The sequence below is a fragment of the Cuculus canorus genome, chromosome 4, assembly GCF_017976375.1.
Source record: "Cuculus canorus isolate bCucCan1 chromosome 4, bCucCan1.pri, whole genome shotgun sequence".
NCBI classification, from domain to species: Eukaryota; Metazoa; Chordata; class Aves; order Cuculiformes; family Cuculidae; genus Cuculus; species Cuculus canorus.
Genome location: NC_071404.1, coordinates 66,756,826 through 66,774,838, shown reverse-complemented (window position 1 = coordinate 66,774,838; position 18,013 = coordinate 66,756,826). Strand labels below are relative to the sequence as shown.

Here is an 18,013-nt window from a genome sequence, read left to right as displayed (position 1 = left end):
TGCATATCCACTGCGTATTCTAAACATTACAAATTATTAGCCTTAAAACCAAATACACCAATCAAATTTGTGCAGTTCATACATTGAACAAAACACAAAACACAATTTTAAGTATTTTTAACTGCAGTTTTTATGATTTTAAACAATTTCATAGGTAATGAAAATTGTCCTGCTGCCTTCAGAACAGGAGAGGACATGTTTCAGTTTACTAGGACCTTTACTTTTGCTCTTTTTAACTCTTTATAAAATGGAGACGAATGGTAAGACATTAGTGCTATAATAGTAATCTCTCTCTAGCTAAAAGGATAGAATAACCGTTTTTCACACAACATTTTCTTTGAAGTCGTATTCAAAGACTGCAATGCGCAGCCTAGGTGCTAAATCACTTCTGCAGCATTCCAACTTCCTTTTATTTCTCCATTAACTACACATCTATTAGCTATTCATTAACCTCATTTCAATGTGCTATTAGTGAAGATCCTTTATCTATAAACATATTCCTATGTATTTTTTCTGTTTCACTTTAAAACTGTTGGAGCATAATCAGCACAAACGAGAGACAAGTTCTAGAGGAACAGGACAGACATTATAGCATGCATACTCTGCTATAACAAGAGTTGATATCCACTATTCCCTATTCAAGCAGAGACACACACATATCAAGTGCTGATCTTGGGAGACTGCACCTACTGGGTGCACTGACCAGCGCCAGCCAACCACTGAAAATCGCCTTGTCCAACCATCTTGATATTTGTCAAAACATCTCCAGGGTATCAAGGAATACTGGAATTAATTTAGGATTTTCAGGATTTTAATTAATTACATATAAAGTTTCCCTTTAATTATTATGGGTACTGATAAATTGTTCTGAGACCTGGCACTATCTAGTGTGTTATTGTTCTCCTTGCTGGTGCTGAGACTTAAACTGTCCACACAAACCAACTTATTCCTTCCTCTTAAAGCTTTAGCGCTGCTTTGAAACCCATGCTGGTGTGGCTGCGGTTATCAAAAGCAGTTGCTGAATCTGTACCCAGGAAAGAGGTCCTGTTAAAAGCAGACTTTGTTCTCCTCCTCTACCACTTTACGGACTGCTGTTCCCTTGGAGCTGCAGACAAACAGTGCAACCATGACTGCACGTCTCTTCTCAAACAACCAAAGCCATTGCAACACACTGTGGAGAAGCTGTACTTTAGAGTTTCCAAACACTATTTGGTTTTACTTTTAATGATTTGTAGGGAAAAACACTGCCTTGAAGTATTCCATGGTTCTTCAGTCAAGTCAAACTGTCCTTCGTTACATAAGCTTTGCTAATATTTCCAAGACGTACTTTACACATTTTTCCATCAACTCACAAATCAAGTCAATCACAAAAATGCTCCCCAATGTAATTTTTATTTCTTGCATCAAATTTAAATTCTTTTTACTGAACTTCTGCTTTCAGCAGCCAGCTTTAAAAAGGGAACCACACTCATTTGTAAAATGCTGACAATTACTTTCCACATACAGGAATAAATGATTCCAAGTGTATGTGTGTGTGAAGATACAATTCAAACCTTCAGGATTATGAATCCTTTTACATCTGACAAAATCAAATCTTATCTGACAGATTCCTTAATAGAAGTTCCACTCATCGGTCTAGGAAGTTCTATTCTATGTCCCTCCCTATGAGGCACAAAAAATGTACCACAGGCCTGCAAAACAGAATATAAATTACAAGAGAGGAAGGACTCATGAGGGTTGTAAAAACGAACAGGGAAAACACCCTGTGAATTTCAGTAGCATGAATTTTGAACTAAGATACCCAGTCATTAAATATTACTTAGAACACATCAAAAGAGCATTCTCACAAGAGATTAAAGAATGAAGAGGTTTTTCTCCAATAATAAAAAAATCAAAGCTAGTATGAAATTAGCAATAGGATATTGCTTTATTATTGCCTATAAATTTACAAATACAAATATTTACCTCTCGAAGAGGGATAATAAGGCTGCACAAGTTCTCTTCTTTACTAGTAAAGCAAATGTAGTTTGTAGAAACAAACATCTGGCCCAAAATATGCATTTTATTGAATGGAGTCCAGAGAGTACAGTCTGTGTGTCCATCTAATTTCTCATCCTTGGGAAGTCGGAACAATGCACGGTATCTCTCACTCTTTGCTCTGGCATCAAGATCCCTAAGAAAAAAACACAGAAAGCTTCACTTGTTTTAAGAAATACATAATACATTGTCAAGATATATTTCATACAAATCATTGCTAATTACCTGCAACACACAACTTAGGTACTGAGTGTACATAAAAATAAGGGAAATAGTTTGTGTAGAGGGGAGGTATAGTCTCTGCTGCTGAGAGACTAAAACTACACAAAAAAAATAATGCTGCTATGAACTACTTAGAAAGATTGATCCTGACTTCTTGGAGGGCAATCTTTTCACATTCAGCCCTACTTTCTGAGAATATATAAAATTATTATTAAATGACACATGACCCCATGTAATATACACCAAAAATACTTTTTTGAGGCTTATTTATTAGCATGATGGAGTCCTTAGGGCTACAGTTTGTTAACAACTTCATGACTTGGTCCTGACAATGCATTCAGTGCAGAACACTGAATATTTAAAAAAACAAACCTGAGTGATATAATGCATGTCAGATGTCACTAAGTAATGAGAAACATAAAGAAGTATACTAGTTGCAATTCTGTATGGTTGATTGATATGATCAACGTATAAAATAATGAAACAATAAACAAGAAACTGTCAAATTGCAGTGTGATATCTATAAGAGTAGAAATATTTTCCAGATAATTTTTCATCCTCTAGAATTTGATGTCATTTTTCGTATTTCTGTTTCCTAAAATAAGTTCTAGACAGAATTCATCATCTGGAGTAACTTTTCAATCCAGGATCAAGTATGAACATTAGGTTGATTTCTTATTAACAATTATATTGCTTTATTACCTTCCACTGGTAACATTAAAGGGCCTTATAACAGATACCTAAGGCAGCCACTCTCCAGAGATACATTACAAATCTTCTGAACAAACAAGAATCGGCTCAAAAATGTTTCTTATATTTTTGCAGCCCATTAATATTCAAACATTTTCCTTTTCCTATCAACAGGAGACGGAGTAATTATGTTTAAATATCTATTCATATTTTGCCACTACTGGAATCAATCATTCCTTTTGGAGTAATAGTAAATGGCAGTAACATTAGAAAACTTTTGGACAAAATGCATCAAGTAAAAGGACTGAGGAGAAACAAACGACTAAGAGCCAGTTTTACCTACCGTTTCAGTGCAGATACTTTTTTTGGGGATTTCTTTTTCAGTTTGGGTAATGACCTGTCTTGTTCAAAACCTTCATTGTCCAAAAGCTGCCGCATAGCTATATTGGCAAGCTGTTCCATTAGTTTAAATGTCTCACTGATATTAAGGAATACTGAGAAGAAATGTTCACTTGACCTTGTGCTCACTTTGATCATATCAGGGAAGAGCAGTGTAGCATTCTTCTCAAGTTGAGTGATATCAACCCAGCGGATAACTAACTTTGCTGAACAGAAGGAAGCAAAAAGAAGTTTTCACTACAAAAATAAGCAAATCCAAAAGCATTTATCTTCTTCTTCCTACAAAATGTATTCAGCTGAAATTTTCTTGCATCTTGAAAAGTTGGGTAATGACAGATCCTTAGCTTTTCTTCCAACACCACTACAGGTTAAGATGTTATCCTTAAAACAGGGACTAAACCTACATTTATTTTTGCCAAAAAAATCTTCCAAATCCAGTCTTTGACTAGGATATGTCTATACAGCTAAACAGAAAGACCTGGGACTGATCCACTGCCCATAACCAAGCACTGCAGACCTGCTCACCTCCATACTGCTTAGAATTAACTCCTCTAAAGCAGACTGGATTCATCCTAACTATGTAGTTCTGGATTCTGGTTCTCCTGAGCCTGTTGTGATGATCTGGTGTTGTACAAGAGTAAACGTGGCATCTGAGGTTGCAAAGTCTGCCAGAGTAGTACTGGAGGACTGCATGAGAGCAGAAGGCACCCATACTGGTGTGATCTCGCCCCTATTCCTTTTTTGGTCATAATCCCTGGAGCAAACCATAACTCTAAATAATGCCCAGGTATTGTTTTACAGAGAACTACTTTGAGAAATACAAAACAAGGGAACAAGCATATAGTTAAGCAGTGTGACAATCAGGGAATTGCTCCTTGCTCCTCTTTTCGTCAGCAGTGTTTTTTCACCCCCAGAGGTTAAGCAGGTAAAGAGTAACAAACTACAGAACATTTCCTAACAATTATTAGATGCACAGACCACCATTTCACAGGAAAACATACCTTCCCTGCCCATAAGGAAAGAGTAAAAGCAAAGGTGATTAATGCTGAGATACACCCAGCCCTGACGAGGCACCTTCCCCTTCCAGTAACTGCAGGAGTAGTAATTCACTAATTTCTCTTCTTCAGGCATCCCAAATAGTTTGTGGAATTTCACTATGGCTTCCTTAAATTTTTCTGTATCGTCATCCTCCTTGATGCCATTGATTTTGTTGTACTCAGCAATGATGCCCTAGTAGGGAGAGAAAGAGGTACACAGCATGTCAGTTGCCATGAGGTATCGGGTATCCTTATCACCACAGCTTTTTCTTACATAATTACTTACTTTATTCAAGGCCGCCTTTCCAATGACCTTGCTCCCCACCATGCCTAAGTCAAAAGGAACCAGGCACTAACCAGTACCCTGTTTTAAATTAACTAGCCTACCGCAAATACTCCTAACAACTCTGTAAAGCACCTATGATTTGTAATATTAACACCTTCTACAGAAAATAAAGTTTAAGACAGAAGCAACAGTGCAATTTATTTTAGAACATATAATATTTGTAGCCTGCCTATATGTAAATATACATGTATATTTAATCACACTGCTGCAGTTATGTGCACTAAACCCAGTTTCCTCAATTTTTATGCATGTGTTGCTACATAGAATCTGATTTTCTTTCGAAAATGTAGAGCAGCCTGGAGACTACGAGGTCAAATTCGTTTAGAATTCACATCATTTTTCCTTCCACAGTCACATTTATCATTACCAACATTTATAATAATATACATAACTACCTGTATTTTTCCTCTGACAAATGTATTTATGTCATTCTCATTTTCAAAGATTGAAAGAGTTTGCAACAAATTCTGCTCAAGCCATTCCCAGTGTTCAGTGATTTCCTTCCTTGAGCAACCTGTTTATTAAAACAAAAGCCACAAAATAAATAATACAAGTGAGATATCTTTGATACTGAGGAATCAGCATACATGTAGTAAAGAATAGGGATGAACAATGTTCTTCTAGGAAATATCGTTCTGATATATTTTGCATATATAACACGTTACATAGGCCAATTTTGCTTCTATTTTACTTGAGATGGATTGTAATAAATGTAACTTCTATTTTGATGCTGTTCTCAACACCTTGCAGAATAAATTGTTGGTGCTCTTCAGAATCTCTCTGTACCTACTCTGAAGGAGGAATAAATTCAAGCACTCACAAAAATTTATGAATGCTGAGGAAATTATACCAAAACCAGGACTTTTAAGTAGGTATTTTCAGAAAACAAATATTACACGTTCACATAGGTACATTTGTACCTAAAGTCTGAATAAAAGCATCTCAATCCAAGTAGGAATTGGTGTTAATACTACATAACGCTTTTCTTCACATCACTGATTTGGCTCATTTTACTCAGAACTACCAAGTATCTGCTAACGAATGCCTACAGAACCCAAACTGAAGGGGCACATGTGAAGCAACCATTACAAAGAGATTAAATTACAACAGACTGTTACTAATAACATCTTCAGTCTCACTAGAGGCACAAATTGTCACATGTCTGTGCATAAGTGTTTCCGTGGTTTGTAGAGGAACTCAATGTTACCAGCCTGAATACACATCAAACAATTATTTCCCTTGTTTTCAGCCAGAAATGATGGGGAAAAATATTTTTTCCACAGCATACAATCAGAGCTTTACACCACTCCAATGAAAGCAACAGAAAGCAACACTCTGTGCAACTTCCAGGCAATTTCACAATCCTAGTTGTTGTATGGCTACATAAATCATATTTCAGAATAGCCTGCATACGTAATCAATATTTCAGAACCAACGTGATCACTGCTGCTTCTCCTTAAAAACTACTGCATGCAGCCAGACCTTTCTGGAACTCAGGAGGTAGTTTGAAGACTCATTTATTTCTTCTTGGTTTTTACATTGCTGTAAAAAGCAATGATGAAATAAATGAGCTATGTACGTTAAACTAGACTGGCATCAGAAAAACCACTCATCTCTTGAAGATCAGTGACAAGAAGCACCACAAAAAAAACCACAAAAACCCTATAGCAATGGTTGGTCCTATACGTGAAAAACACAAAGCCATAGTGAGAGTGACTGATTTTATAAGCAGAGAAGGCTCTAAAAAAATGTTGTTCATTTCCAAACAGAGTTTATATATACCATAATTTCCCCCCACAAATTAAGCAGTAGCTGACCTGGAGGCGTGGGGAAACACACACAGACATGAGACACTATTAAAATACACAAGGCTGATCATGTACAACATTTTGGATTTCTAGACGATTACAAAATTAATATGCTTAAAACTGTTTTTGAAAGGTTATCAATAACATCTTTCCAATGTAGTTCAATAGACAAAACTCTAACCTATGAGATGTTAAACACAACACTGCACTACAGACACGGTGGCTCTCCTTTACAGAGCTATAATGCCTCAAATCCAACCACCCAACACTCTCATATGGCCTAAAAATCAGTAGTTAATACCCAAGAAAATTCACATCCAAAATTAATTATAAACAAAACTGAGGTCTAAACATAATTTAGATATTTTAGAGCAAACAAAACCCCTTGGATTATTTTTCAGCCTCGGAACAGCCTTGTACTGAACAAGACCAAATGTCACGCAGCATGAATGAAGGAGGAAACAATCTCATTTGTTCCAGTCGTTCTGTATAGCAACTTACTGAAGATGCAGATTACTGCTTTATGGAAGGCAGAGGAGACTATAGCAAATATCTGTAAAAATAAGACATTACAAGTACCAAAGAACCAGCAGCCTACCCCTAGAGAACAGGACTGCAAATTAGAGCTGCACAGCTAAATGCAGCAAAAATCCCTTAGTAACCTATATAATGGTAACAGCCCTTGATCAGCTCAGAAGGAATTGCTTTAGTAGCAAATTCATAAAATAACCACAGCACAGAGCCTTAGGCAACAGTGGGCTGCTCAGCTTCAAGGACACATAGATAAATAATTTGCTCTCCGTAAAATTTTACCTCCCTGTAAGAGCCACACTATTCCCCTCTGAGGACAAGACTAAGACAGTGGAGTCTAACAATTCAACAAAAATAACTAAGCCAATCAACCAGCTAGATATTAGGAGACTAAAAATTCAAGAAATACTCCACAAAACAGAAACATAGATACATGTATTAACTACTTTGTTAGCAATTTCAATTAGGATTAAAATTCATAACTGAAGAGAACGTTTATTGGAACTAGCTTAAATGGAAACAGAAGACCATACTTCTACATAAAAACTTCAATATTTGTTACATAAAAGAAGGAAAATCCTCACAGCTCAGCAGCATCAGCATGAATTTCTACATGGATGTTACATTTGCTTACTGTGGGGCCATTACTCATCTGCCTCCAATTTTTTGCCCCGATTTTATGAGGACATACATCATAGATATAAGATTATAGTGATTATCTATAGGTATCACGCAAAAAGAATGGCAAAAGCACTTAAACACAAGTCATGTGGCCTACTTCCAAAGTCTTAAAAGTTGATTTCTGAATATGTGCACAGCATGAGCGCCTTTGAAGAAAACTGCTTTGTTGGGAGCCTTGTGATATGTTATTTTCTTTGGAAGGGAGTTTGCAAACAGCAAGAAAATTTATGCTCTCAGTTACTTCCTTTCAAGTTTATGGGCCCGATGTGCTTACTAATTGCTACACAACGACGTTTTGAAGGGAAGAAGGGATTGTATGTTCACTTGCAACTACTTCTGCTTGTGCACAGTTAGTGTAAATAAACACGCCAGCAAGTACTTTTACCTTTCTTTCTCATGATTAAGATCTACAGAAAGTTGACATGCAAGGTCACACTATTTACAGTCACAGCAGAGTATATGACAGTCCAAGGCAAGAAATTAAATGGGAGAGTCAGAAACAATCTTCATAATATTGACAGTCTCATTAATATCTCTCCTTAATATCAGCCATAACTAAAGGCAAAATATGTTATTTGAATTTTAAAATCTTCAGTGAGTTGGTAGTACCAGATGCAAAGGTAAAAATGGTTGTTTGAATTAACACCTTCTTTCAGATCTAACCGCATAAGTGTGTCTTTCTACTTTCGAAGGCAAGATAAGCTATTAAAAAACTTCCTGTTGATTTCAGAACATCACACAGTCTGATATTACCTTTGTCAAGCACACAAATCATATGCCTGCTTTGAACTGCTAAAATTATGGAGAATGGTTCTAAGCTGAAAGGGAGGAGATTTAGATTAGATATTAGGAAGAAATTTTTTACTGTGAGGGTGGTGAGGTACTGGCAGAGATTGCTCAGAGAAGTCATGGATGCCCCATCCCTGGAGGTGTTCAAGGCCACGTTGGACTAGGTTTGAGCAACCTGATCTAGTAAGAGGTATCCCTGCCCATGACAGGGGGGTGGAACTGGATGAACTCTAAGGTCCTTTCCAACCCAAACTATTCTATGATTCTATGAAAATTCATCCAAATATCCTAAATGTCAAATTCCACTGGGAGAATGGGCACAGCTGAGAGGGCACTGTTAGGTCACAAGAAGGCTACAGCTTCACAAACTAGTATTTTTGAAATTCAAGCGGCACTGGGAGGGCTGGAATTACTAGTTTGTTAAAGAGACAGCAGGCATATATGCATTTTACATTTGTCGTCTTTCTCAATTTTCTTTCAAATGAACAGACTTCTGGCTGCTGCCAAAACCAGCGTTTGAAACTTCGGAGCTAGAGGAGCATTCAAAAGTTTTCATTTGCTAAGACCGAAATGCAATACTATGAAACTGAGGATCTGACCTTATGAGCTTGGCCAATTAAAGCTAAACAACCTCAACCTTCTCTATTCAGCTCCTAAGACTGTTTTCAGAGCCAGCAAAGAGAACCTGAGACTTAAATACATACTGCTTTATGCTACTTGCAATAGGTACCTGACCACAGAATCACAGAATATCAGGTTGGAAGGGACCTCAGGGATCACCTGCAGCAACATTTTAAGTAATACATAAGTTTAAATGAGATGGCCCAGAACCTTGTTAAGCTGAGCCCTAGAAGTGTCCAACGTAGAGGAATCTATGACTCCTCCTGGAGATTATTCCAATGTTTAACTGTTCTCATGGTGAAAAGTTTTCTTCTGGAATCCAATCAGAATTGCCCCAGGAACAACTTATACCCATTACTCCTTGTCTTTTCCATGCAATTCCTTATAAAAAGGGAGTCTCCATTCTCTTGGTAGATGCCCTTTACGTACTGGTACATGGTACTAAGGTCTCCCCTAAGCCTTCTCTTCTTAAGGCTTAAAAAAAACAGATGTCTCAGCCCTATTTTGTATGGAAGGTCTTCTAGTCCTCTGATCATCTTAGAAATAAGCACTTAGTATTCACAGGACTTGAAGAATGAAAAAAGCCCTACTTAATGTACCAACATATCAACTTCATTGATTTTACCAACCACTATGATGTCAGAAGCAGCAGCCTTACAGCTAGATCTGACGAAGTTAGAGCCTTAAAGAGCAAAACTCTTAAGAGTCGTTGCACCTGTGTAAGAACACACAGTTCTGTATTTAACTCTAACATAGTTACAGTCGTTACATCACGTTCAGATGGACAACACACCATCTGAAATAAATAGCCAGGAGGTGGGCTTCACTGGGATCTAGATGATATTTATCCTGGAGGACACTGAGCTCACTACCCAGGAAATATCAAACTGATATTTAGTACTCAGGTGAGAGCTGGTGTTGCATTTGCTTCACTATTTCCTTTTCAAGAGAAGCCAGGTGCCATGCCTGGGTCATTTGGGGGACTTTAACACAGGTACTGCTTCTATCATATTTTTCAGAGATACCACATCAACCAGCAATGCTGCACTTCAAAGTACTGTAGGAGACAGCCAAGTGCGGTAGGAGTGAGCCATGGGCACGGGGAAGAACATGCAGGACAAGGATGGATACTAGACTGCTTCTCTGGGAACATATTTGGGAGGTGAAGGGTGGGAAATAATAGAGGCTTCTGTCCCTGTTCCATGGCCATTTCTGGTTTCACTCTGTCATTATGTGTACCACACACACATGCTGAAATTCAAGGTCTGAATATCAGAAGCTCTGGAGCTTCTTAATTTAACTACTAGAGCAAGTTTTCATCCTGACCCATTTATTTGTCCTCAAATGACTGTACTCAGCAAGCAGAATGCTCTATTAGTTATGCAGCACAGTATCCAGGAAGAATAAAAATCCACACATCAGTATGTTTGTCCTTACCACAGGCAATAGTCCAATAGACCAAGGAGTCTGGTGCTTGGTAGAGGATTCGATATGGTGCCACTCTGGCACTGGAGTCCAACACGACATCAAGAGTACCCACAAGGAGACCTACGGAACAGGAAATTCTGATGAATACACAGTGATGGACCATATGAGATCTCACAGGAGGCAGCTCTGCAACTCCCTGCCACCTTCCATTCCACCCTCCATAGCAAAATGCACACCTATGTATTCATCCCTACACTGTAAAGAGGAAAAGGGACTTAAGAGGGAAAAATCTTCAGTTTCAACAGATCAGCTTTTACACGTAAACCAATTCGAGCATAAAAGCAGATGAATGGAAGCAAAGCAGAAAGTAGACATTTTATAAAACCATGCTTAAAACTGACTTAATTCTTCCTTGTGTTTCATATACTGTTGTGCCCCTCGGTGGGGGGCGGCTACAGCACTCCACACTACAGCACCAACAAAACCCAGCATTATACCCTAGAAGGGTCGAAAACTCAAATGTCTGCTAGGAAAAACTAAGACGTCTGGCAAAAATAATTATGCTACTTAATGGTCTGATTCTTTAGGGTAAAAGGGATCAAAATGCCTCACAGTCAAGCTGTTTTTCAGCTGGAAGGACACTGATGAAAGACAAAGCCATACTGTTTTCCTGAAGTAGCTTTAAAGTTCTTTGCTACTGAGTGGGCCATCAACAGTTGCACACCAAATGCTACCAGTAATTACTAACTATATTTCTATGAATTCTAGATAATATTTAAGTAACAAATTGCACAGAAATCAAAACTCTAGCCCTTCAAACCCTCTCACACAAGTTGCTCTATTTACCTGTAAAACATATGTAAAAGTTTTCCTCCTTTTCACCTCCACAAAGAATTTTCATCTCCCCTGCAGAGATGTCTGATTTAAAACCTCATGTTGAAGTTCTCAGCAAATTCACATAGCGGAAACAGATGAACTTGCAAGGTTTTTGGTTTTCTGCAAATGTCTTTATTGAGGCAGAAGGATTTTTTTAAATAGGTGAAATACACTGCATGCACAAAAAAAGACATTCTAAAACACACTTGTTAAAATCCTCTTCTCAATTCAAGTTGCCATTTCCATCTTTTAATGTAATAGTTTTATTAGTTCCCCATTCTGCACTGTCATAACCGTCACAGAAGACTGCTTCCCTTGCTGTTCTTCTTTCAGATTTGCTTTATGCATCATAAAGATATAAAAGCACTACCCATTTTCTATCCTAGTAGATCCCTTAAATCCAAACTGAAACTGATATTTGGAAATATCCCACCTACCAGTGACTCTGTGTTTCCCCATTCTATTTTTTTAATTTGTATTTTGTTTTATAAAGATCTTCACAGACCAGAACAAATATAATCTCTTCCTAACCAATGGATTAACAGCCATCACTTTTTCATCCAAGAAGTCTGAAATACACTAGAAACAAGTCTGGATACATCAGGTCATTCATTATCAAGCAGTGTTAAGAGAGATGCCTGCTCAGTATAGGATATGAACAGGGAATATTAATGTCAAATATCCCAGTGTTCATTAGTCTAACTAGCCCTCGTAGGTCCTATTGACGTCTTTTACCCTCATTTCTCATGCATTTTGATTACTGAGGTACACTGACAAGCTGCCTCTGACCAACTCACCACCAGCCCTCCTCGAAACTTTCAAACTCAGCAGACTGAAGTAGGTTATAATCGTCTTTTAAACATTTTTTTCGTGTTATATATGCTCTCCATTGTAGCTTCACAAAGTCAGTATGGCTCTGGTCCGGAAGGCACATGTGTGCGCACTTCACTTCAACCATGGGCAAAGATTGTCAAATGCCTAAAGCTGCTAGTGAGCTCAAAGAGTATTGCTCATCTGGAGCACAGAACAAGCCAGACACTACACTGCGTTAATCATCTGGGACTGCTGCAAGCATGGAGTGGAGCTCATGCCAAAGATTCTTCATGCTTTGCAGCTTCACATGTCTACAGAGAGGACTAAATATGCAATAGGCATGATGTAATATCTAAGCAAAGTTGTATGCTGGCCAAATGTAATCTTCTCTGAGGTACAGATACACTGTTAAGTCCCTGTAATCTTTTAAAATATGCTTGTTCCTTTCCTCCTGCTGTATTTCCAAATCTGGTGGTGTGTGGGTGGTCCTGTCAACCAATTCTGCCACAAGTTCTAGGAGGGCCCTGCTGCTGTAAAAACTGGGATACACAGGTAAGGTCAAGGAGCCAGAACAAACCTACTGACCTGTGCGGCCATATCAAGCTAAGAGGAGCTTCATATCCTACCTTCTTCTCTCTGAGAGATGGGAAATAGGAGAGGACTATCCCCCTGTCCCACCAGAAACTATATAAGATAGAGCAGTGTATTCAAGAAATGTATAGAGCACTATAAAAACAAAAAAAAACCCAAACACCAAAGCAAAACCAAAGGAGACTAGCCAGCACCAAAACAACAGAGGGGAGGGAGGTAAGGGGAAGGGAAGGGAAGGGAAGGGAAGGGAAGGGAAGGGAAGGGAAGGGAAGGGAAGGGAAGGGAAGGGAAGGGAAGGGAAGGGAAGGGAAGGGAAGGGAAGGGAAGGGAAGGGAAGGGAAGGGAAGGGAAGGGAAGGGAAGGGAAGGGAAGGGAAGGGAAGGGAAGGGAAGGGAAGGGAAGGGAAGGGAAGGGAAGGGAAGGGAAGGGAAGGGAAGGGAAGGGAAGGGAAGGGAAGGGAAGGGAAGGGAAGGGAAGGGAAGGGAAGGGAAGGGAAGGGAAGGGAAGGGAAGGGAAGGGAAGGGAAGGGAAGGGAAGGGAAGGGAAGGGAAGGGAAGGGAAGGGAAGGGAAGGGAAGGGAAGGGAAGGGAAGGGAAGGGAAGGGAAGGGAAGGGAAGGGAAGGGAAGGGAAGGGAAGGGAAGGGAAGGGAAGGGAAGGGAAGGGAAGGGAAGGGAAGGGAAGGGAAGGGAAGGGAAGGGAAGGGAAGGGAAGGGAAGGGAAGGGAAGGGAAGGGAAGGGAAGGGAAGGGAAGGGAAGGGAAGGGAAGGGAAGGGAAGGGAAGGGAAGGGAAGGGAAGGGAAGGGAAGGGAAGGGAAGGGAAGGGAAGGGAAGGGAAGGGAAGGGAAGGGAAGGGAAGGGAAGGGAAGGGAAGGGAAGGGAAGGGAAGGGAAGGGAAGGGAAGGGAAGGGAAGGGAAGGGAAGGGAAGGGAAGGGAAGGGAAGGGAAGGGAAGGGAAGGGAAGGGAAGGGAAGGGAAGGGAAGGGAAGGGAAGGGAAGGGAAGGGAAGGGAAGAGAAGAGAAGAGAAGAGAAGAGAAGAGAAGAGAAGAGAAGAGAAGAGAAGAGAAGAGAAGAGAAGAGAAGAGAAGAGAAGAGAAGAGAAGAGAAGAGAAGAGAAGAATACTTTCCACTGGCACAGTAAGCAGGAGTTGCTCAGTACTTTTTCAGCAACGGAAAAAGGTTGTCAAAATATCCATGCAGTGAGGTTAAAGGAAGAAAATTCATAGAACTCCAGTAGACCCCATGGGAATTGCAAACTTACCTTACAACAGACAGTTTATCAGTAAAACTTATGTCACAAAATAGCTGTTTCAATATGTGTGATAAATACAAAAACTATGTTCTTATATACATTAAAACCAAATAATATTTAATCTTGCAAGCAAGCAACTACCCCTGATTGCTGTCCTTCAAGAACTGTTCTGGTTTGCAATGGAGATCAGTGTTGGGGTTTGGGTATTTGTTTGGGGGTTTTTTGTTTGGGTTTTTTTTGTAATGCAGATATTGTGATGCAACCAGAATGAAATCACAATAGTTCAAACTGATCATCTCTCTGAGGAATTTCTGCATGAAGTCATCATAATAAAATTTTTAAAAAAACAACCTACAATTTATTTTAATACTGTTCATTAATTCTTCATACAGCAAGTACCTTCTGAGGCATAAATAAGAAGTAACTGAAAGTTTCTATAGAAACAGAACAGGCAACAAAGAATCGTATTCCTAAGATTAGATTGGTCCTTTGGCAAGAGCCAGTGAATTATCCAGACATCACATCATGTGACTACACTAATTGCATTTCTTTCCTCCGTTATTTCATCAGGTTTCTGACTACACAGTGAAATAAGAGAGGGAATTCACAATATAAGAATACTAAATCCACATGCAAGCCCTTGTTCAAGCAATAATGAGAAAAGGTTTAAAGCACGTGTTACAGTTTGTGGGATTAGCACCCGTCTAACTGATGATGCCCCAGTCCTGACATCCAAGTAACCTTATGTCAAGGAACAGCCCCACCAGCCCATCATATGCCAAATGCCTAGAGCAATCATGACTCTATATGGGGGCAGGAGGGGAAAAGAGAGGGATAATGCCTCCATTTTCTTTCATACAACTATGAACAAAGTCAGCTTCCTCTTTCGGAAACTTTAATTCTAAAGCAGAGGCCCTGAAAAGTGTTCAATATTTTCTTGCTTTTCTGTAAATTATAGATATTAGCAGAGGAAACGCAGTGAAATGGAACATCTGAAATCAGGGAATACAAAGCCACAATTGGCTGGGGGCTGGGGCAATTGGTCTTGCATCACGTTACTGGAAAGACAAACAACGCACTAGAGGATATTACTGGAAAGGGGCTCTGTTACCTGCTGCGATTTATGCTGAAGGAAGAAATCACACTACATTTTACTTATCTGACCCCTGTGCTTTATGTTTAGTCATAAGCTAGAGGGGGAGCCTGCAACCACTGCACAAAGTACACAGATCAGTAGTCTATTCATGTGTTAATTTATGACGTACTATACCTGTACCCTTACACTAGCAACCAATTTTCAATCTGTTTTTTGCTAGAAGGGATTATGACCACATAAAGCCTGTCCTCCTGCATAACACAACCCCACTTTAAGCCAAACAATTCCTATCTGACCAAAGAATATTTTCCAGAAAGGTAGCTGATTTGAAAAATAAGCCAACTCATTCAGCCAGTTAAGACTCTTCCAAACACCACGGCACACTCTGCTCTTGGGAGACCAGCATCCCACATGGCTCACAGTCCAGACTGATTACAAATGGCCCACAAACAGGAATGAAATCAAGGGATGACCTGCAGCAGAATCAACTTGGTATGTTGTACTTCACCACCGCTGAAACCACACATGCACTTCAGAGCATATTGACTCAAAGAACTGTAATAAGTCACAATGTTTACAGCTGTTTGGATATCAGTGGCACAGAACTTTGCTGCAGGACTATTGGCTCCTCTTTCTTTTCTTTTAAAATATAACTAGTGGGTTGGGTTTTTTAAAATCTTTCATAAGAATTCGCAAGCTGCTTTGCAAAACATCAATTACTGGTGTTTTTAGATGAAAAGCAAGTTTATGCATCTTACACATGAACCATCTTTTCTATTACAAAAGTATTTTCTTACTGACAAACAGTAATCCTCTTTCACAAAATGTCAGACTGTGATTCAAATAAAATATACACACAGATCAAGTAGCCTTTATCAACTTTCTATGGTGCCCTAACAGCAATCTTACGGTTATGTTTGTGAGTATCTGGTGTTTTACCTGCTAAAATACACAGGGTTCTCAAATTAAATCGGATTGCACATTCAAGACTAAATAGTATATATTTGTATTATATATTACTTCTAGCACACCTTATTAAAACACCAAAGCCAATTAAATTTACTGTTTATGAATGTAATAAACAATGATACTCGAGACCTTAACAATTACCACCTTTGAGAAGGACCTGGAAATCCTGGTAGATAACAAGCTAACCATGAGCCAGGAACATGCTATCATGGCCAAGAAGACCAACAGTATCCTGGTGTGTATTAAGAAGAGCATGGCAAGGGGGCTGAGGGAGGTGATCCACCTGATCTAGTCTACCTCACTGAGGCTGCATCTGGAGTCCTGTGTCCAGTTCTAGGATTCCCAGCTCAATAAAGACAAGTAGGTACTGGAGAGAGTCCAGCAAAGCAGCCACAAAGATGACTCGAGGACTCTCCTCTTATGAGGAGAGGTTGAGACACCTGGGTCTGCTTAGCCTGGAGAAGAAAGGACTGAGAGGAGATCTTATCAATGCTTATTAAATATCTAAAGGGCGGGTATCAAGAGGATGGGGCCAGACTCTTTTCAATGGTTCCCAGAGACAGGACAAGGGGCAACAGAGACAAGCTGGAGCACAGGGAGCTATACCTGAGCATGAGGAAAAACTTTCCTGTGAGGGTGATGAAGCACTGGAACAGGCTGTGCAGAGAGGTGGTGGAGTCTCCTTCTCTGGAGATATTCAATACGTTCCTGTGCCATCTGCTGTAGGCCAACCTGCTTTAGCAGGGGTGTTGGACTGGATGATTTCCAGAGGTCCCTTCCAACCCTGACCATTCAATGATTCTGTAACTACCAGTAGCCATGGCTTGGTTGCACTGCAAACCCTATCAAAAAGTTTGGTACAATATCTAACAGTGACACTTACCATTCAGCTCTAACCAATCAGTCCTCAGACTCGAGGTGCTTTCAGTGCACACCAGTGACCTGTGATCTATTCATTCCTCAGCGTCCCAGGCACCTTGCACCACACCTTGCCCAAACCTAGGAGGGAGTCACTCTGCAGTTGGTGCCACCTGCTGTGCCTGATCCTGCCAGCCAGGGACATCCTCCCCTTCTCCAATTTTCCAGATGACAAATGTGTTATTCCTCCAGCTCCTGAGAGCTGCCCTGATACATCCTTCTCCAACCTCTACAGTAACACAACCTACAGCCTAACACTGTCTCAAGACAACTTCTGTTAAGAGATTTTTATCTTAGAAATGACTAAACAGCCAACATACACCTTTCTAGCACGTAAAGCAAATACAGAAGTATATCCTGCAAATGAGCTACGATTTAACAGCGGCCAGACTGTGACTTGGAGTCATGCTCATGAGCTATCGCTCAAATAGTCCCATGAATGTCAGCAGGCTATTTATGCATGAGCTCAACACCACAACTAGGAAAACCTGCAGTGTCATGTGTGTCATTGGTAAGACTTTTTCAAAACAGGCACTGTGACATTCCAACAGCGAATGAAACACACACTGCTTAAATGGTTCCCAATACTTAAAGCATGCTGATGGCCCCTTCTCCTTCCCCTGAAGTAAGATGGACACACAATGAGCTCAGTTGTAAGCCTGAAACTTCCAAGGGACCTATTTAGATTGTAGAAGTCAGCTAATTCCCGAGATAGCCTCACTCAACAGGATCAACTAAGTCATATTTGCACCCAGAGCATTCGGTTTTCTATTGATTTCATGGACAATGAATAAACTCTTCCTAAAGCTGAAGTGTTACTTCCTGGACTATAAAAACAATAACTCATAACAACACATAGCTTAAACATACAATACAAGCTACTGTTTTTCCTGGTAACTATAATGAATCA

The 18,013-nt window shown here is 39.7% G+C and overlaps 1 protein-coding gene across 1 annotated transcript in view; it reads right to left on the bottom strand.

The window, feature by feature from the left end:
* Positions 1-18,013, bottom strand: part of TBC1D9 (TBC1 domain family member 9) — a 55,270-nt gene that overhangs the window by 27,191 nt on the left and 10,066 nt on the right. The window contains exons 2-6 of the mRNA XM_054065972.1: positions 10,599-10,709; positions 5,127-5,245; positions 4,350-4,578; positions 3,293-3,554; positions 1,966-2,173 (exon numbers count right to left, since the gene is read on the bottom strand). Coding sequence (XP_053921947.1) covers positions 1,966-2,173; positions 3,293-3,554; positions 4,350-4,578; positions 5,127-5,245; positions 10,599-10,709 — 929 coding nt within the window. The remainder of the gene's footprint in view (positions 1-1,965; positions 2,174-3,292; positions 3,555-4,349; positions 4,579-5,126; positions 5,246-10,598; positions 10,710-18,013) is intronic.